This window comes from Mustela erminea, chromosome 1 (assembly GCF_009829155.1).
Source record: "Mustela erminea isolate mMusErm1 chromosome 1, mMusErm1.Pri, whole genome shotgun sequence".
Classification (NCBI taxonomy): domain Eukaryota; kingdom Metazoa; phylum Chordata; class Mammalia; order Carnivora; family Mustelidae; genus Mustela; species Mustela erminea.
This window is the reverse complement of record NC_045614.1, coordinates 212,706,919-212,728,149: the sequence shown is the minus strand read 5'-3', so window position 1 is coordinate 212,728,149 and position 21,231 is coordinate 212,706,919. Positions and strand designations below refer to the sequence as shown.

General features: G+C 36.7%; 1 protein-coding gene across 7 annotated transcripts in view; it reads right to left on the bottom strand.

Moving 5' to 3' along the window:
* The window catches only part of DYRK1A (dual specificity tyrosine phosphorylation regulated kinase 1A), a 144,271-nt gene that overhangs the window by 73,606 nt on the left and 49,434 nt on the right, over positions 1-21,231 (bottom strand). For 4 of the 7 annotated variants that reach the window (XM_032354902.1, XM_032354893.1, XM_032354886.1 and 1 more), the window contains exon 2: positions 16,604-16,689. The exons of 2 other annotated variants lie outside the window; for them this stretch is intronic. In XM_032354902.1, the coding sequence (XP_032210793.1) occupies positions 16,604-16,613 (10 nt within the window). In that variant the 5' untranslated portion in view covers positions 16,614-16,689. Of the gene's footprint in view, positions 1-15,104; positions 15,198-16,603; positions 16,690-21,231 lie in introns of all 7 variants that reach the window. One more of the 7 variants, XM_032354923.1, reaches the window with a different exon arrangement.

The following is a 21,231-nucleotide window of genomic DNA, read 5'->3' as shown; positions in this document are numbered from 1 at the left end:
AAATGCTTTGAAACATGTCAAGGAGACACAGTTCTCATCTGTGCCTTATAATTCTAGCTTCATAAAAGATACAATTTTATTTTAAAATAGATCAACTTGTCCCACCTATCGTAGCAATTATCTCCTTCTAAATGGGAGTACAGATTCATCCCACACGGTGAAGTTAGCAATTTTTAAATATGTTTTCCACACAATGTTTGTAAATGTCTCCAGAAAGACTTCCAGCATTTGTAAAATATATTGAATAAAGACACAGAGCAGATTTTGAGCATCAGATTTAAGGAAAACAGCATGTTGGTACTCTATCACTGCAAATTATCTTCCCCTTTAAGAAAACTGAAGCCACTTTTCCACCATCTTCAAGCACCCACCACCCACACTTGTTTTCCTTATTTCTCCTCATGTTCTCTCTACTGAGGGATTCTGGATGAAAACCACTTAAAGTCCAAAGAAACCAAACCAGAGTCAGCTTCTTAAGAGGGAGGACAGGGATCAATACCTGAACTTTAAAGCTGAAAGAAACCTTAAAGATCATCTAGTATTATTAAAAAAGAAACTATACTTTCAGAAAAATAGTGCGTAAGAGAAAGATCCTATAGATGAAAATAATGTCCTTCCAAACGATCTTCAAACACAGTATCTATGAATAATCAATATATCAGACAGATACCAATGTCTTGGTTTATTGTACATATGAAAATAGTATTTAAATATACCTTCAAAAAAGATTACTCAGAATCATTTCCCATGCCACTACCTATAGCATCTACTAATCAAGGCTTAAAAAAGGTGTGCAAATCACTCTAACCTAAAGCCTTTAATCCATTCCCTGAAAGAGTCAATCTCCATTTACTTCTAACTTTAGATATCATTTGGTGTGTTTTTTAAAAACCTAGAATGCTTACGAGCCTCCTTTAATACTAGAATAAAGGCAGAAGAGAAATAAAAAGGAAAAAATTTTAAATCAATTTAATTCACAGTCTTATCCCTGGGTTTTTACTATTCTGGCTAATTCTCCCAGGGTCAGGCTTCTCTTATTCCCTCCACATTGATAAGGCAATCCTAAGCCTGTCTTCCGATCAGCAGCAGTAAACAAAAGGCATTTTCCATGTACACAAAGAACTGTTTCCTGGTCCATCTCTTAACCATTCTTCATACCACAAAATTTCCCCATCCTTGAAGAGGGAAAAATTAAAACCTTGGCACTCTTATTTTCTTTATGGGCCTAGAGACACAAGGAAACATCTCTGCCTGGTGGGAGGTGCTCCAGGATAAAACATCCTGAATTTAAATATTCTTTAGTTTATCATCAATTCTTTTTAAAGCTACTTATATTGTGGAGTTTAGGAAGTGTCAGTGGGTATTACTGTTAGAATCTGAAATTAAACACATCAAATTTTTTAAAATAGTTAACTTGCTAAATAAAGCTTCATTACATAACACTTGTGTTTTAGAATTCCTAGGAAAAAAAATAAATTTTCTCATTATACAATTAATTACTAATTTGTTAAGTAATCTCAATTACATTCTCTCTTATAATGTAAAAAGAAAAATATTTAGAATAAGTAACTGAAAAATTCTCATCTGCAGTTAATGATTCCGTGTGTGTGTGTGTGTGTGTGTGTGTGTGTATGGCTCTACCCTCTACATGTCTAAACAAGCCATTATTATGCTAAGTAATCATCCAAGGTTATCTGAAAAGACAAATCATACCATACTGATTTTATATTTTATGGAGATATACAATGCACCTTTATAGTTTCAAGTAGAGAGAAATGTGTTCTCATTTTTTTAAACTTGAAATCTGGAAAATACTCGAAAAACTTTAAGCAACTACTTTGGTCAAATGTGTAAAAACCACATCCATAAAATAAGCCTGCCACCATTTTGTTTTGCTAACCCTCTTTTACAAAAGATTAAACCCAGTACGTCATCTGTACTCTCCAACTAAAGAACTATCCTGATGTTTTCCACACACACACACCCCATTCTCATAAGTCTGCTTATGAAAACAGAAGGTAAACTTTATTTAAATCTGTATTAGAGACATAAATTTTAAAATCTTGGACTGTTCTTTACTTCTGTGGATCAACTAATTCAATCTGGGGTATGATTCCATCTTCGTCCGCCTCCCCCTGAGGAAACAAAAAGGACACCTAGAACATTAACAATACTCGGTTATATATTAAATATATTTTTGCTCCCTCATCCAGGTATTGTGGAAATATAAAAAGTTCACTGATCAAGCCTTTATTTAGCTAAATGTTATCCTAATTAATGCATACTGCTAACACAAAAAAAGATTCTTGCAAATTAACTTGAGGGTTAAAAACCCATTTTGTCTTGTGCTCATCAAGGCAATAAAGTTGAAAGTCAGTGTTCTTAAGTGCCTTCACCTGAAACTGCATTATTTCATTTAAAGATTTTATTTATTTATTTAACAGAGAGAGAGAGAGAGAGAGAGAGAGAGAGAGAGCGCACGTGCGCACAAGCAGGGGGAGCAAAAGGCAGAGGGAGAGGGAGAAGAAGGCTGGGATCAGATCATAAGCTGAGCTGAAGGGACACACTTAACTGACTGAGCCAGCCAGGCGCTCCCACCTTAAACTGCATGAAATACTCACTTGTCAATTTCCATACTGTATGAAAACAAGAGGACAGATTCAACACATTTAGGGAGTATATTCAGTCCGACTTAAAAAACGAACATTATGAAAAATTGATTTTTTAAAGCTTTTTTAATTTTAGTAATCTCTACACCCAACAATGGGGCTCAAACTCATAACCCTGAGATCAGGAAGAGTTGTCTGCTTTTCCAAGCCAGCCAGGCGCCCCTAAAAAGCTCCCTTTCAAGAGCCTTGGGTGGGAAGCACCTCAAAGAGATAAGCAGCCATCCTCCAAAAACAGGTAACAGAGGCCATTTGTCTGTCCATGGGAAGGTAAAACATGTGGATTGGACAAGGGCCAGAGAAAAAAGTACTTCCAGAGCCCAAATCAAAAGTCACAAAGGCAGAAACTGAAGAACCGGTGCTGAGTTCCAACAGAGCTGCTTCTCACCGAGACGTTAAGTGTTCACTTCGAGTATACCGCGTACAGGAGGAACATTTTACTGAGACCAAAAAGGCCACATACTTCGTAATATATACAGCTGACCTCTGAACAACATGGGTTTGAACTACATGAGTCCACTTATATAGGTTTTTGGGTTTTGTTATTTTTTTAACATACATACAGTAAGAATACTGTGAATGTATCTTCTCTTACAGTTTTCTTAGTAACATCTGCTTTCTCTAGCTAATTTTTAAAATACAGGATATAATACATAAAACACTGAAAATACGTGATAATTGACTGTTTTTATTATCTGTAAAGCTTCTGGTCAACAGGAGACAATTAGTTAACTACTTGGGAAGTCAAAAGTTATGCTTGGATTTTCAACTGCATCATGCAAAGGTCAACTTTGCTACCAGAATCCACTAGTAAACAGAGTGGGAATACTGCCTGAAAAAATCCTTTTAGATCACCAGCAAGAAAAAGAACCAACACCACACCTAGAAGCTCAGTTTCCTGAGGTGGAAGAAGAGGGTGCGTCTAAAACAGAAAAGCCAGAGCACTAAACAGACTAAGCAAACTTACTCATATTATCCATAATATCCACCAAAATAGTAGCAGAGTCACAGAAATAAAACTAACTAAGACACAGGAAAGGGGCTTAACAGTGAATCAAAGATTCTGATAGATTTCTTTAAGACAAAAGACCAATGCAATCGACCAATAATCAAAGGAATGCCAGACCTACAGTTGAAAGCTGGCACTAGGTGCCACAGCAGATGTGGCAGTGCCATTCTGGATGAGAAAGGAAAAGCAGAGGAGAAGAAGGGGCAGAAGTTGGTTGGATGCACTAGACCGCTCTCTGCTGCACAGCCGGTCCTCTCCTCTCTCCTAATGGCTGTAAGAAGTACCCACTGCGGTCACGGCAGCCCCTACACACAGTCACCCCCAGGCAAAAGCCAGAGAAATGCCATGGAAGAATGCTAAACCACAGGCCTAGGAAGGGCTAGACAAGCAAGAGCAGCAGTCCGCACTGCTCACTGGGGCCCCTTCAACCTGGCAGCGGAAGGATGCGAACCTTCCTGCAAGGACCCCAATTCACACTCACGGAAGTGCGCCGGTCCCATGGCTCCCCACACACACCAGATCCGCATGCGGTCCTCTCACTCGGGAGGGAAGCTAACAGTGGCAGACGAGAAGTTCAGAGAAGTTCAAACTCCAGCGGGGCAACAGGGGCTCACAGGTATTTATTACTGGAATACTAGGAAAAAAGGGTCATGCATCGACCAAAGGTGACAAGTGTCATAAACAATTACTCTGCATCTGAGACTTTTAAAACACTTTCTAGTGAAAGCTGAATGCATGTAAACTCCTACAATATCACACAATTAAATCATTTCTCCAAATCAACCATCACACTGCAACACTACAGTTCAGTCCCAGAGTTAACATTTCTCCTATGAATGGAACAAACTTAATGACACAGTATTACATCTCCCTCTCTATAGGTCCTACCAGACTGTTTTTCCAGTACAGGTATTTTTTTTCCCAATATTCAAAAGAATCTCAAAGCAAAACATGGAAGTCAATTATAGTTAAGGAAGGTGTATAAGTACATTTACTTATGTACATACTATGTAAAAGTAACTGAAAGATAAAGTCTGAGGTAGGAAGAAATATGAAAGGTACTAAAAACCTCACTGCAAGTCTTGGGAAATCAAGAGAAACTGTTCAAAAGTGATAGGTCAAGAAAGAGAGGTTTAAATCAATTTTATAAAATTTTAGTAATAATCAACAGAAATAACTTTAAAAGAGAAACAGAAATTGGCAGAAGAGAAGGAGAACAGACAGCTCTTTGATGTCAACTTTCCGGGAGGACAGTCATTAGTTTTTTAAAAAATAAAACAGAGCTATAAACACATTACTGTATTTAAAGTGACAGAAGTAGCCAAAGGAAGAATTTTTAAATTTAAGATTAAAAGCAATTTTAGGAGTGCCTGGGTGGCTCCGTCAGTTAAGCACTGGTAAACATCAAGCTCTTGATTTCAGCTCAGGACATGATCTCAGGGTGGTGAGATCTAGCCACACATCGGGCTCCAAGCTGGGCATGGAGCCCGCTGAAGAGTCTCTTTCCCTTACCCTCTCTCTCTCCCCCATGCACTTTCTCTCTCCAAAAAAAAAAAAAAGAGAGAGAGATTTTATCACTAAGGAGTGAGATTATAAAGTAAATTTTACAAATACACACATGTAAATAAACTGAGTAATTAAGGCTTATATAGAAAAGTACAAATATGAATTTAACATGTCAGCTGAACATAGTCTGAAAAATACTACTTTCTGAAGGAGGAAAGAAGGCTAGTTATATATAACAAGCAGATTAGAGAAACAGCAAGCACCACATTTTTTTTTGCTTTTATAACTTTATACAAAGCAAATCTAGATTTGTATTACAAGATAAATATTCACATTTTAAGTGTCTGCTTATTGAGTAACTGATTTCATGGAGTATATTTTGTGGATGGTTTGTAAAAATGGAGAAAAATTTGTGTTTCTCCTTAACCTAATCTCTAACACAGATCCATTCAATGATATAGATTGCTACACTTTTTTTAAAAGACTAGCGTGACCAAACTAAAGAAAGACCACAAAGCAGCCTGATGTCAACCACCAAAGGAAAAGGGAGAAAAAGTAAAACTTAAATTAACTGATCAACACGATCTAAACCTTAAACAGCAATAACTTCTTACTTCATCTTTCTTAGTTGGGGCTTTCCTTTTAAAGGATTTTACTTCTTAGAGTAGATCAAAATACATTATTCAAAAATTCATTCTTCTGAAACAATGGCCAAATCTACCAGTTTTTCTAAAACTACAAAACCCAAACTGCATCAAATTATTCCTAGTACCAAAACATGTATTTTATTTCACTTCAATCTATAATTCACATCACTGTCGATGATACACATTCTTCACAATTCACACTTGCTCAAGAACACATGGTCCTTTTTAAAGAAGCAGTTACTCCCATAGACTTTCCAGAAAAGCTAACACAGATAAACTTACTGCATTTCATCAAAACCAAAGAGTAAGTTATTTACGAAGCCCTTGGGAATCCATTTACAAGAGGAAATATAATACAGAAAATAAAAGGTCACCACCATCAACAGATATTAATGGGTTTATTCTCATTTCTTCAACAAACATTTGAGAAACTATTATGTTCCACATGTTACACTAATAAATAATATGTAGTTTCTCCGTGCAGAAACTTTAAAATCCTGTATAAAGTGATACTGAAACAAAAATTTTTAAATTTAATTAAAACTTAGAAACACACACTGGAAAATGTATTATTAGCAGTAAGTCAGCAAGAACATACTGGTTAAGAGTGTGGAATCATGGGACGCCTGGGTGGCTCAGTTGGTTAAGCAGCTGCCTTCGGCTTAGGTCATGATCCCAGCGTCCTGGGATCGAGTCCTACATCAGGCTCCTTGCTCCACAGGGAGCCTGCTTCTCCCTCTGCCTGCCATTCTGTCAGCCTGTGCTCGCTCGCTCTCTCTGCCTCTCTCTGATAAATAAATAAAATCTTTAAAAAAAAAAAAAGAGAGAGTGTAGAATCATGCTTCTGGTCTGCATCCTAGCTCTATCCATACTAGCTTTGCGACCTCATCTCTGGCTGGGTTAATCATCATGCCGATCTCAAAGTTACCATGAAGAGTAGATGAGTTAAAAAATGAAAATTGCGGGCACCTGGGTGGCTCAGTCAGTTAAGCATCTGCCTTTGGCTCCGGTCATGATCCCAGTGTCCCAGGTCAAGCCCTCCATCAGGCTCCCTGCTCAGCAGGGGAGTCTACTTCTCCCTCTCCCTCTGTTTCGGTTTCTCCCCACACAGCTCCCTTTTCTCTTTCACTCATGCTCTCTCAAATAAAACAAATAAAATCTTTTTTTAAAAAGTAAATTGCTTAGAATTGTTCTTGACATTATAATGATTCAATAAAGAACTCTTACAAATTAAAAAAAAAACTAGAAGAAATACCAGCAAATACTAAAAGGAAACTCACAGAGCATATGCAATCTCACTAATATTCAAACAAATAGAAATTAAGTATTAAGTTGTTGTGTCTATCAAACTGACAAACATGTTTAAATACCCAGGATTGTGGAGTCTGGGAAAATTCTGATATGTAGCTGGTAGAACCATAAATTGTACTTTAAAAAGATATTTGAGGGGCACCGGGTGGTTCAGTCAATTAAGCCTCTGCCTTCAGCTCAAGTCATCATCCCAGCATCCTGGGACCGAGCCCCACATCCACATCTGCTTCTCCCTTTGACCCTCCCCGCTCACACTTGCTCGCTCTCTCTCTCTCTCTGAAGTAACTAAAATCTTTTTAAAAAAAAAAGTACATTTGAAAATATGTATCAGAAATCTATAAAAATGTACATATCCCTTAATTCAACAACTGCAACTTTGAGGAACTGGACCTGAGGTAATAAATCAAAGAGGAACACAAACTACACACTAATGTTCACTTAAACATTATTTATGAACTAATTAGCAACAACAGGGAATAGGTTAAATCGTAGAATGGTTTGTAGAATACTAATTAGCCATTAAAAATGATACTGTAAAAGAATATTAATGATGGAGAAATGTTTAAATTTTGAAAGATTACAAAAAGTAAACTATTACCCCAATTTTGTTTCTTAAATATGGTCTGAAGGAGCCATATGCACATAAAGTAACAGGCAACATAAATACCAAAAAATTACAGTGATTATTACCTGAATGTTAAGGGATTACTACTGCTTTACTGATTTGCACTTTCTTCTTCACACGGAAGTTCTATGTGAACTTGGACTATTTTTAAGTTAAATAGGTAAACTGGATTGTGGTGGTGATAACTGCACAACTGTGTGAGTTCCATAAGAACACAAATTTATTCATAAAATGCCTAAATTTTGTGGTACGTAAACTGTATTTCATAAAAGAGTGATGCACGCAGGCACGTGCACACACACAACTTACAAAAAAGATGAGGGGCTGGAAAAGACCCTACTCTCAAAGAAAGAAAAACATTACAAATGTGTCTCATGGTAATGGGGGAAAAAAGACAGCTTAAGGATTTCAGGTATCTTTCACATCTGCATAACTGCGACAAGATATTTTCTACTATATTCGGATAAAAATGGATGTTGTACAATCCTTTCATAACTATGAAAAAGCAAAATGTTTATTTCGGGCTAACTTGGTTCCCCAGGAAAAAAAAAAAGTCTTTATCCATCACATTTTTTCCCTACTAACCTGCCCCTGGAAATGCTTTGCCTAACTCCAAGTCCAAACTGTAGGCCACAAAGTTGCATAATTCTAATGTCTAATAAAATAAAACAGCCCTTCAACACAACTGTAAATGAGATAGAAAGTTGAATTGACTGTAACTCTGATAATACAAGAATATAAAAATTTGAGACATTAACATGTAATTTGAGAAGACATGTCAATTTCTCAAATACAGGAGAAATTTGAGAAAATGCAAGCTCCTGGGGCACCTGGGTGGCTCAGTTGGTTAAGCATCTGCCTTTGGCTCAGGTCATGATCCCAGGGTCCTGGAATGGAGCCCGGCCCACATCAGCCTGCTTCTCCCTCTCCCTCTGCTGTTCCCCCTGCTTGTGCTCTCTCTCTCTCTCTCTCCCCCTCGGTCAAATACATAAATGAAATATTTTTAAAAAGGAAAAGAAGAGAAGAGAAAAAAAAGAGAAAAGAGAAAATGCAAGCCTGAAATATGCATAGCTAGTACGGCAATAATTGGATGGAGAGATAATACTAATAAAAGTAAGAGCACATTTCTCGGGCAAGTGAAACATACACACCCTGTACTCCACGTATTATGAAGTATTATTATACATCATTATGCTTCTTATTCTCCACAGGAAGAAACTGAGATTTGGAGCTTGTACTTTGTACTGATGGTTAATTCTATATTAATGTATTTATATCATACCCCCAAATATCTTCTCTTTCCCTCTCTTTTCATTATGTGTCTTGAGGTGAAGAAGTATGCCCTACTGATTGCCCCTAACTTTCCTCTTCTCCAAGCCTCTGATCTAAAGTAATATCCTTCCACTCCCCATTAATAACTATGAGGCAAACAGCAACTTTCTTCTCCTTTTATTTTTCTGGTTATTGGTACTGCAGAGTACAGGCATCATGTATCACACTCACAGATATCATCACTTAGTATCACACCTTCCCTTACATCTAGTCCCTAAAGTCCTCCTGGTTGCCAAAGTTTACTCTCTAGCTGATTCCTCAAGAAGTGTTCAAAGAAACAGAAGTTCCCCAACTTCATACATGTGTTCATAACACTTTGTCTGTTTTTATACTTTAGTCAATTTAGCTGGTTATAAAACTCCAGGTTCTCTTTTGTTTTCCTTGAAATACTAGGCGTTACCTCCATTGCTTCTGGCATAAAGTGTTGCTATCAAAATCAGATACTCTAATACCCTTTCCTGCTAATAATGACTTGGGTCTTTGCCTAGCTACCCCAAGATTCTTCTTTTCTTTCAAGTCCAGTAATTTTTAAGAAATATGCCCACCTATTGGTCATTTCTGGATCTATTTACATAAGCATACAACATGCCCTTTCCAATTGTGCTGGCAAATCTTTTTTTATTTCAGGAAATTTATTTCAACTATAATTATTAGTATTTATTTTAATTGCTTTGGTTCTGCCTCAGGATCTTTTATTACTCTATAGTTGATCCCTTACGGTCTTTAGCCAACTATCATCTTTTTCTAATGGTTCTTTACTTTACTTCCATTCTTTTTAAATTTTTTTTTCTCCTATTTCTCTTCAGTTTCTCTAAATTTCTCTACGTGCTTTTTCACGCTTGTGTTCCTTCTAGATTCGGTTTCATTTTATTAGTGACTTTTTAAGAAAATTTCTCTTTCCTCAGTTATCACATTTCTAAGACTTCCCTATTCAGATTTATGTTGCTCTTTCATATTTTTATCACTTTCTAAATTTGCTTGGGTTTGTTCTGAAACATTAGGTTATAGTTTTCTCACTAGTTTCAGGGACATTTCTTTCTGGCACACTTTCATGGTCTGCACGAATATTATTCTGCTCCTTATTCCTTTCTTCTTACAAAAACTCTGTGGGAGGGGTGCCTGGGTGGTCCAGTCGGGTAAGCATCTGCCTTCCGCTCAGGCTGTGATCTCAAGGTCCTGGGATCGAGTCCCACCTCAGGTTCCCTGCTTCTCCCTCTCCAGCTCCCCTTCCTTATGCTCTCTCACGCACTCGCTGTCTTTCCAAAACAAAACAGAACAAAACAAAATAAAAAACCCTCTGTGAGAAATTTGACTATGATCCTTGTCTGTTGCTCATTTTCACATAAAATTAAAAAACTTTTAGAAAACTGGAGGAGCTAGCGTTTCTGTTTAGTAATAGTCTTTCCTGTTTTTATGAAAGGTACTGAAATACAGCCTCATAAATGAGATCTCCTGTGTGTTCCCCTTTTCCCACTTTATCTGACCTTTTTCCCTTTGCCTCCCCTGCCTCCACCCTGCTTAATGTGGATTCTATTCCCAGCAGTGTCTCCGGAGGTGTGAGGCTTTGGCCAGGAAGGAAGCTTCAATTGGCTTTCCAAGTTCATAGGGACGAGATAGCTCTGACCCCAAAGAACTCCCGTGCACCTCTTGTATCCTGGGAAGTCAGAAACCTCTTAAGTCTCTGCTGCTGTTCTCAAACTTGCTTGACACACTCTGCAGGGAGTTTTGTTGGCTATCTTGAGGTTCTCTCTTGTTCTCAGGCCTTTCTGATAGCCTGCTGCTTCCTTCTGCATTCTTCCATACAAATGTTGACATCATGCAGGTCTTGCAGTTATTGGGGACTTGCTCCCACCCACTTATATTAGGGTTTGTGGGGATACCGTTCACCTAGTCTTGTAGAGGCCGCTGAACATGAGTTTTTGGTTTTGTTGTTCTAGCTACCCTGTTTTTAGAGAAAACTGCAGAGATTCAAAAAACTGCCCTGCTATCATATTTTCAGAGCTCAAACATTCTTTTGGAGGTCCATTTAGTAGGTATCCGAAAATCTAATACTAACAAATATGAATTTATTTGCTTTCACTTTAAAATAAAGGCACTAAACACTAAGAAATGCAACTTTGCAGTGTGGCTAACCCTGGGTTTCCCATTCATTTCCACACATATCATATGTTCTCTTATGTGATATGAACAGGATGCAATCATTAATTGCTTTCACTTAAAAACCAGAAGCTGAAATAATTAAAATATGAAATATAAGAGGAAAATAATGTGGATGTCTTAAAACCATTTTAAGAAATTTATTAGAGCAGACATTCACATTAAGATATTTTTAGGGGCTGAGATGGCAAAAATTGCTCTTTCTGCAAGGATTCATTGAGCCACCTTTTAATGTCCCAAGAACCCTGCTACAAAGACACGGGGCATACAAGAAAGATAAGCCACCTCGCTCTGATCTTGAGGAACTGTCAGACCAGGTGGAACAAAAAAACAGTAAGCAAATGTATGCAAATGCTATAAAGGCATTAACTAAAAATGATTTGCTGGAAAGAAATAATCCTGGAAGGAGGATATCTACCCAAGTGTTAGGTTTATTGCTTACTTTATGCATTCTTTTTTTCCTTTTTTAAGTTTTATTTAAGTAATCGCTACACGGGACATGGGGCTCGAACTCACCACCCTGAGACCAAGAGTCACATGCTCTTCCAAACCTGCCAGCCAGGCACCTCTTACTTTATTACACATTTCGGAAGCATGGGGAACTCTTTCCTGCACTGAGTATACACTATTACTTTTCTATTTCCCAAAATAGGAGATTCTTCTTTTTGCCAACTGAATTAGAGAGTTATTTTTAACTATAATACTCAATGTTCACAAAGATATATTAGAAAACACACAATTATGTAACACTAGTGTGTGTAAACTGGTACATATCAACAAAAAGTTTCCTGAAAAGTTGTTATCAAGGGCCTTAAAATTTTTCCAAACCCTATAACCCAATATTTACACTCCTAGGAATCAATTATAAAAAAGTAACTTAACATACAACCAAAAATTTATGAACAGATGTTAGTGCTTTAAAAAAATGGAAAGGAAAATTTTAAAAAATAACAATGTCTACTAAAAAAAAACAAGCTTAACTAGTAAATGATCATATTATGAAAGAGTCTCAAATCAACACACTTTAAAATGAGTTTCTAGAAGTAATTCACCCTCAAAAGACAGTTATGGTTCTGAGTGCTCTACACTGGCTCACGTTTACAATGACAGCAGACCACTACAGGTTTTGATGACAAAGGGAAATACATACGATATAATGCTAAGCCAAAAAAAGAGAAAATACAAATAATATAAAATACATTCTAACCCAAGCATACCATCCTGAGTGTCAAAAATGGCACAGAAAACCAAAAACTGACAGAGAATGTGCCAGAATGAAGTACACAGAACTTTGGGTATATTTCCTTCTACTTATCTATATTCCTATAAATTTCCAAATTTTTTCAGTGACTGTGTATTACTTAATAAACAAGGAGAAAAAGTAAAAGCCTGAGAGCAAAAATAAATCCAATGGGTTTATCTTTCACCAAAAACAATAAATCTGTTGAATTATTAGAATGGAATCTGATAGCCCTGGGTTCAGAAATGAATGGAAAACACAGAAAGACCAGATGCACAGGGCCGTGTGAAGAACAATTCCAAAAGGAGTCAATGGGCAAGATGTGCCAAATATTTAAAAGGTACACACCCAACACACCCTGCACCTGAGTGAGATCTGAACGTTCTTTTCTGAAGTTTACAGATCTGGCTTCTAACTGTTCTATAGTAATTTACTATACTTCTCTGACAGCTCAACTATTCAAACCTTGCCCTGCAAAACTCACATTTTAAAAATAAATTAGATAATCTAAAACTTTAAATTCTGACGTATTAGTTTTAAGCACTTAAATTCATACATTTAGGAAATACGGGGGCGCCTGGGTGGCTCAGTGGGTTAAAGCCTCTGCCTTCAGTTCAGGTCGTGATCCCACGGTCCTGGGACCGAGCCCCGCATCGGGCTCTCTGCTTGGCAGGGAGCCTACTTCCCTCTCTCTCTCTCTGCCTGCCTCTCTGCCTGCTTGTGATCTCTGTCAAATAACTAAATAAATAAATCTTTAAAAAAAAAATACGATAACGACTCTATGAACAAATCGGCACAATTTAAAATAAATCTCCAATGCATTCCTCCTAAAAAAGTGGTATTTCTTTATGTTCTAGAACTATTTCAAGTTTTAAAGTGACAAGCTTATCACTGATGTTCAAAGACAATTTTAATTGTTAAAGAAGCCCATGTCAACAAAATAAAGAATGGCATCAACTGCTATATCCCACAGCTTTTCAGAAATATTGGATGCTAATGAGCACAAATAACAAATAAAAGGGTGGGGAGCTCCTTTTATCAAGTAAACTGAAAAAAATACAAGAGCTTTTATGTTAATGTACACAGTAATCTCTGAGGCAGTGCATCTTACTAATGCAATCTCAGAAGTAAGTGATTCTACATCCTTTAAATAAATGAAATCTGGTTACCTCTTAGTTCAAAAGGGTAAAAAATGATCCTAGGTTCCCAGGATAATGGTATGCTTAGGTAGAATGTCATTCATCTCTAACAGGAATGAACGGGAGTGAAGGGGTGTGTGCGGAAGAGACATCCAGGAAGCATCCGCTGAGTCTGGAGCGCAGGAGGAAGGAGTGGGACACAAATGTAGATTCTGGTAACATGGGCATGTGGATGTCAGGTGAGGCCAGTACTGTGAATGCTATTAACCAAAGAGTATTTTCTGGTTTTGCTCTAGATGCCTTAAATTCAATACAGAAGTCTTAAAAACTTATCATAAATATCCACTGAATCATTTCTTACGTATCTGCCCCCTCCTCCAACTAAACTGTGCTCCTGGATTCCTAAGCAGGAGGACCCTTGTGGGCTGAGCACCCATATCATGTATTATATATGTTACATACATATACATATATTATAGTACCTGGTACAAATTAACCAAATAAATGTTTGGTCACAAATAATTTTTCATCCAAAAATCAAGAAATAACCCAATTTAACTTTATATTCTTATTTTTAAATATGCAAAAAACAACCACAAATTAAACAAGTACAAGAATACCTACATACACAAGTATTAGAGATGCATCAAAGTTGGACTTTGGCTTGGTGTTCAGTAAAAATCTATTAGTAAAGCTTTTGCTAGTGAAAGACCAATCATCAGTCAACACCTACTTCAACATGCTTTCTGGCACCCCTGTACCTGCGCTTAATTGATGAAATGGTATGAGAGAGGAGGGCATCATCACGTCTAACCAACATAAAGTCAGTACCACAAAAGCCCAGGGAAAACAGAATATTCACTTTCAAGTATGCATAAGCATTCTAGAAATAACTTTCACTGAAAAACTCCTTATGAGCTTTTATGTGTTAAAGTTCTAGCAGCTGAAGTATAATAAAATGTGTGCACAGTAGTACAAGAGCAAACTGCTGCATTAATTAATGATGATTAGGACAGCTGCTAATTTTATGTTCAAAAACAATTATTAATTTGCAAACTGTTAAAAGGGAAATACACCAAGAGCTAATACATATATTACAGAAAGCTAGATCTTCCTTCTTGAGTTTTTTTTTTTCCTTTATAAGCCAATAAATGCTGACAGTTTTTAAAGACTACAAGGCCAAATTAGAGAGACTGGGTTATATCATAAATCCAATCTTTGTAGAATTTTTTGTTGGTCTCCCAGAACTCATGAAATTAACTAGGTAACCTTTATAAATGTATTTCATTTCATCCATAAGCCTTTCCAGAAAAAGAGCTATTTAGGAATGCTTCCTATCATTAAAGATTAAAGTAGAAATAAAACAGCAACTGTGCCACCTCCAAATTTCACTAGAGAAAATCCCCAAGATCATTAATATCCATGGATCAATCTATGAGATAACCCCCAAAATACTTTGTTCCTCTACTGACCTCAGTTGAAAGTGAGCATCTACTTGGTATAGCCAATGTGCAGTATAGTGCCCAACGAGCAATCCAGGAGCTGACAGTGCTGAGAAATTGTTCCTGCACCAAAAGGTCAAACTTAAAAATCTGACAACAAAATTTTCATAAAATTCTAAAATATTTCTCTGCAAATATTCCTATTTATTTCGCTACGACGGTGCGATTCAGCCTCAGCATCGTGTTAACTTTCTCAGCCCCTCGGCCAGAATGCATACCCGGCACAGCTCTAGTTTGCACAGGCAGACACACATGTGCCCATTTGAGAGACAGAGCACAAAGGATGACTCAATCACCTTTTAGTTAAAAAAGAAATTACCATCAAATTCTTTGAATCCCTCGTGAATGTAAAATATTATTTGATCTATAACTTAATTTAAAAATATATTCAAACATATACCTTCATTCAAAATAGTAGAGACATGTTTTTAATTCCCACTTTAAAGTCAAAAAGGTCAATTTTTCCTTTAGAAAACAAAGATCAGCAAAAAGAAAAACTAGTCACAAAAACTTTAACAGCTACACCAATAATATAATTAATTATCTATATGAGGTTTATGTAGTTACTTCTTTTCCAGTTAAAGACCACATTTTCAAACAGTTTATAAATATAATCCAATTAAGACTATCCTGACAAAGTCTGCAAATATAAGCTACTTGGTTAAACAAAACACCTCACAATCAGCCTGATTTAAGGAACTTACAGGTTTGAAAGTGAACACATTATCCATTAACTACCCTGTATTTTCAAGAGTCCGAACATAGTCACAGATGAGCTAGCTTCCAATTTCCCACTTTCCATCACTAAGATCACCTCAACTAATACTAAAGCAATCCAAAAACTTCTTTCCAAAATGCCTTTATAATGCTTCTCCTGCATAAATACAAATAACAAAAGGGAGAAAGGGAAGAAAGAAAAGAGAGAGGGATGAAGAAAGGATGAAGGCGGGAACAAGGGAAGAAAAAACAAAATCTCAGACCGGGTTACTCCAAGGAATCATATACATGGGTGTAATACCCTTAATTTAACTGTCGGTCTTAGATACACTACTAATACCTACTCCACATGCCTTTAAAAGATTTGCTCTATTTTAATGGGGATCTGAAGGACACACACATTCAACCACAAAGGTGAATATTAGTGAATTTTTATTTTTTATTTTAAACAGAAACACTTCAATTCTCAAGAAAGTATTAGCCAACCAACCACTTTCAAAAAGGTCAAGACCAGCAATCCTAACAATCACTGTGATGTACTTGTATGAATACCACACTGTAAGTCACTAATTATCAAATGGATTCCCAAAGTCATTTATTAAATATCCCAACTAACTCTGTATTTATTGATCTAAATATAATTCCCCCCACTAATGCTGTTTATCAGAAAGCTCCCGCATTCAAAATACAGCACCAGTTCCCACATTCGCTCAGACAGCCACAGCTTTACTGTATTTCAAAACTTGAGTCACCTGTATGCATCGTCTTCTTTCAAGTCTCATATCATCCTGATGGGGTGGGGGGAGGGAGGGAAGAGTCCAGCAGCAAAACTATAACACTGTGTGAAGAAAAACAGATTATGATAAGAGATAAGGATGCAAGACAATTACCCCTATTGAGGAACATCTAACGCAACTACAATCCCCAAAACAGAGATAAAATTATCTGCAAATTTGTTTACTAACATTTATTTATGCTTACTTGAAAATAATTTCCATTAATGACAATCAATTATATATATATAAAATGTAAAGTATTCAACTGTCAGGAAGAAAAAGTTTCAAAATCTGCCTACTACCAATGAAACTTCAGGCATTTCTAGGTATGAACTAAGGGGTCAATATTCTGCTATTCTATATATCTGGGAAAAATTTACATTTTCTAATATCCATCAATTCACAAATCAGTATGAATATAAAGTCACTTTTTATCGTGGCTTACTATCAGGTAAGCAGAGGTAATGCAAGCTGCTTTACAAGAAGGATAACGTATCAATCTACCAATTGTTATTTGTAAACTAAGTTCTGAGACACTGTGCATAACTGCTCCCCTAAGCCCACAAGCCCTCTTCTGCTCTCCAGGTGGCTTCTTCTACTTTACTGTAAGCCTTTCACTGTACCTCCTACTTACTACTTCCACTGGTATTTCACAAATGACCAGCAAAATTTATAATGACTGATGGGAAAACAAAAACGACCTGAATGTTGTTATCAACTGAGAGTAAGTGATTAGAGAAGAGACTAGGCCAAGCACAGGCTACAACGCACCTTATTTATATTCAGCCTAAAAATATACTTTTTAAATTGATACTATGGAATTCAATAAATATTATTAATGAAACAATGTTGCTTATGTTGGCCAAGTTCCCAAGCCAGCCAAAAGAAACTTACTGATACCAAAAGACATTACTGATCATGGACACTGGGGACCACTGAAAATACAGAAAGTAACCAATTCTAGATCCTCTCTCTCTGAAGAAAGTCTAAAATATATGTTGTTTTCCTTTGTTAGTACTCAACTCCTGATATCTCTAATTCCCTAAATTTTACCTTAGAGAATCCCAATCACCCAGCTTTGTAATCCTTTCTCCTAAGTAGTCCTGTGTTCCTCAATTACCATAAAAAACTCCTATTACCTCACTTCAGGTATGTGATAGAAAGAAATCAAGCGGACTGAAATAATTTACTTTCATGTTTGCAACTCTCAACAAGGAGGCTACTAGTTAGTCCAAATGAACTCCTAACTGGTAGAATTCTAATCACATTATAAAATAAAGTTTACAATGACCAAGGTAGCTTGAAGAAAAACATTTTTAGGAAATGGTCATAATACAGATTCAAATGTATATTTATTGCCCCCAAATATTTCTGCTCTTCATTCCTTTCTCCATTTGCGCACTCCCAGCTTCTTTAAACGCTGGACGTTTGTACTCCAAAGAGCAGTAGCTGGAAGTGCAGCTCAGAGACAGGGATGTAAATACATGAATTATCTGTAACTTAGGAACTGCCTGTGTCTAAAATCATTACCTATATTCCAGACCCCATTCCTAAAGAACATGTTTGCAGTTTCGATGCTATGGTAAAACCTTAGACGTGGGACCAACTGATACCCATTCTGGAGGTTGTGTGGACAGATGGATGGATGGATGAATGAACATGAAAGTACTACATCAAAACAGTTTTATTCCAAAGAGTAACAGTATCTGAACTCTCAGGAGTAATGATTTTTACTTCAAAGACATAGTTTTCTAACCATTTTTCTCCCATAAATCATCTTTACCATTCTAGCATGGACCATGGGGACAGGAAATGTGAATTAAATCTCTAGCTATGAATTATATATTATCAAATCTTTTAGGTTCTCAACATCCCATTCTTCACCTATAAAATGTTACTTACAATGCTATCTACACTTTGCCAACTTGAATGGTTTCGACAGGATAGATACTGCTGATACCAAAGGACTTCATAAGAAAAAAGCAGAATCAGATAAACCATTAGCATTTTTTATCCTATTAAAAGCAGTTAGAGGGGGGCCTGGGTGGCTCAGTGGGTTGAGCCTCTGCCTTCGGCTCAGGTCATGATCTCAGGGTCCTTGGACCGAGCCCCGCGTCGGGCTCTCTGCTCAGCGGAGAGCCTGCTTTCTCCTCTCTCTCTGCCTGCCTCTCTGCCTGCTTGTGATCTCTGTCAAATAAATAAATAAAATCTTAAAAAAAAAAATAAAAAATAAAAAAATAAAAGCAGTTAGAAAGTAGCAGATTATCCTTACTGTACAAAACATCTAAAGGTAAGAATATAAGTGGGCCGGTGGCACAAAGGAGAGTACAAGTGACTGGGCGTCAGAAGAAGCACCCATCAAAACTGTCTGAACCTAAAAAGGACATCTTTTAGAAAAGTCAACCATTCCTCACTACTCATCTGAAAAGTAGCCTTTAGCAAAGGGTAAAGCAAATCTACATACAAGTTACAAAACCTGCTGTTGACATATGCGGCAACTAAACCATCATCTACTGAGCAATGCTAAAACTCCTTAAGTCTTGACCTTGGACTGCTTTAAATTAAGATTCTAGTGATAATTCCATATATCCTTTAGGCTGCTCACTTATCAAAAAAAAAATATGTTTATATCAGGTCAGTGTTTTATGACAATAAGCAGGTAACAGCAAACACCAAAGCTACTTTGCAAACTATAAATATAATTTTCTTTCTAAAGAAGACTAAAAATCCACCATCCTCTAAATTTTTGAGAAAAATCTCCAGTGAATTTTCAACTTTTCCCCCCACAAATGCAGTCATTCACAATTACAGAGCTAAATTAGATGCTAATGAAAAGCATCTACTATCCTTACCACAGGAACCTCCTATAATCCTCTAAATCTTTTGCTGTATGCTTTAGCTCACATTTTGCCAAAGGCAACATAACAGTCTACAAACAATCTAGAAACTGAGCTTAACTGGTTTTTAAAGCTAAACCTACAAAGCCTGTTTTAGTTGTCTGAAAATCACTGCATAACAGTAGTAACAACCTACAGCAGCAGGGAGAAAATTTCAACAGGCTGAGTTTAAACACCTGGAATTCCCCCTGTAGGTATCAGATTCAGTCTCCTGGCACCTGTCTCTGGGGGGGGGGGGGGGGGTGGAGGTGAAGGAGAGAGAGGGAGAACATGGAGACAACTAATTAAAAGCAGTGATGGACTGAGATTTATATAATTAATGCTAATCCTCAAAGATGAAGATTGGCAAAACAATGATTGAAATGAATGCATTAGCATGATATGGCAAATCCAGATTAACTCAGGAGTTAATAAACTAAATGATAGCTGTGACATTTTCTCTCATGTCACAATGTTTTATAATGACATAAAACTAGAAATTATATGGAGCTTCAAAATAACTAAATTAGTAGGTAAGTATGACAAGCAGCAAATAAAAATAATCAGTATGACCCAGGCTTCAGTAATACTTATAGGTACTGTTCTATTTCTTAAACTGGCGAAGCACACAGCTGTTTTTTATTTTCTTTTTATTTTACAGGTTTTGTATAGTCTTGCATATATATTCAAGATTTAAAAATTTAATCCACATAAAAAAAATTTAATGTGGGGCGCCTGGGTGGCTCAGTGGATTAAGCCGCTGCCTTCGGCTCAGGTCATGATCTGTGTCCTGGGATCGAGCCCCGCATCGGGCTCTTTGCTCAGCAGGGAGCCTGCTTCTCTCTCTCTCTCTGTCTGACTCTCTGCCTACTTGTGATCTCTCTCTCTCTGTCAAATAAATAAATAAAATCTTTAAAAAAAAAAATTTAATGCACAATAGTATTTAAAGGGACAATCAGATAGTTTAGAAGATGCCAATTTAAAAATAAGCTACCCACTCCCTAAAAAGAATAAACTACAAAAATGAAATCAGGGAAAACTAAGCTGATAGATCTACAACTTGATTCCATGCATTAAAATTCCAACATGATTATCTAAAAAATTATACTGTGACTGGCTTTTCTTATAAACTTTTATTCATTTACACTAACATTAAGGAAGCAACAGAAGTGTCCTCTTTTTCCACAGAACAATTTTAGAAACAGACTTTCTATAATTACAACAGCCAAAGAAGTCAAAGCAAAAAAGAAATAGAAAAAAACATGGTTTTATACCTAATAAGAAAAACAAAAAAAAACCTCTATTAACTCTAATTCCCAGTAAGATGATCAAATGGCATACAGAGAAAAGGCATTTTCAGTAACTAGAGATGTCAAGTGAAAATTCTTAAAACCAAAATGATTTAGGACTCCTCCAAAACCCCTAGAAATAGTCCTAGCTGTAAAAAAAAAAAATTAAAAAGGAAAAAAATTTTTAAAAGCACAAGACTTCAGAATGGGATATGAAAGGAAATTCTGAGTAAAACGGCAGGGAAAAGAACATTTGCTGAACACTTACTATGCACCAACTACTCTACTGAGATACTTGAGAGAAGCTGACACATTTACTCTCCCAACAACCCTATAAGCAGGCAGTGTGATTTCCATTTCATCACTGGGGAGAGCAAATTCAGAGAGATGAACCCGCCTGGACTGAGGTCACAGCTTGTGAACTCTGGTCCCACACCAA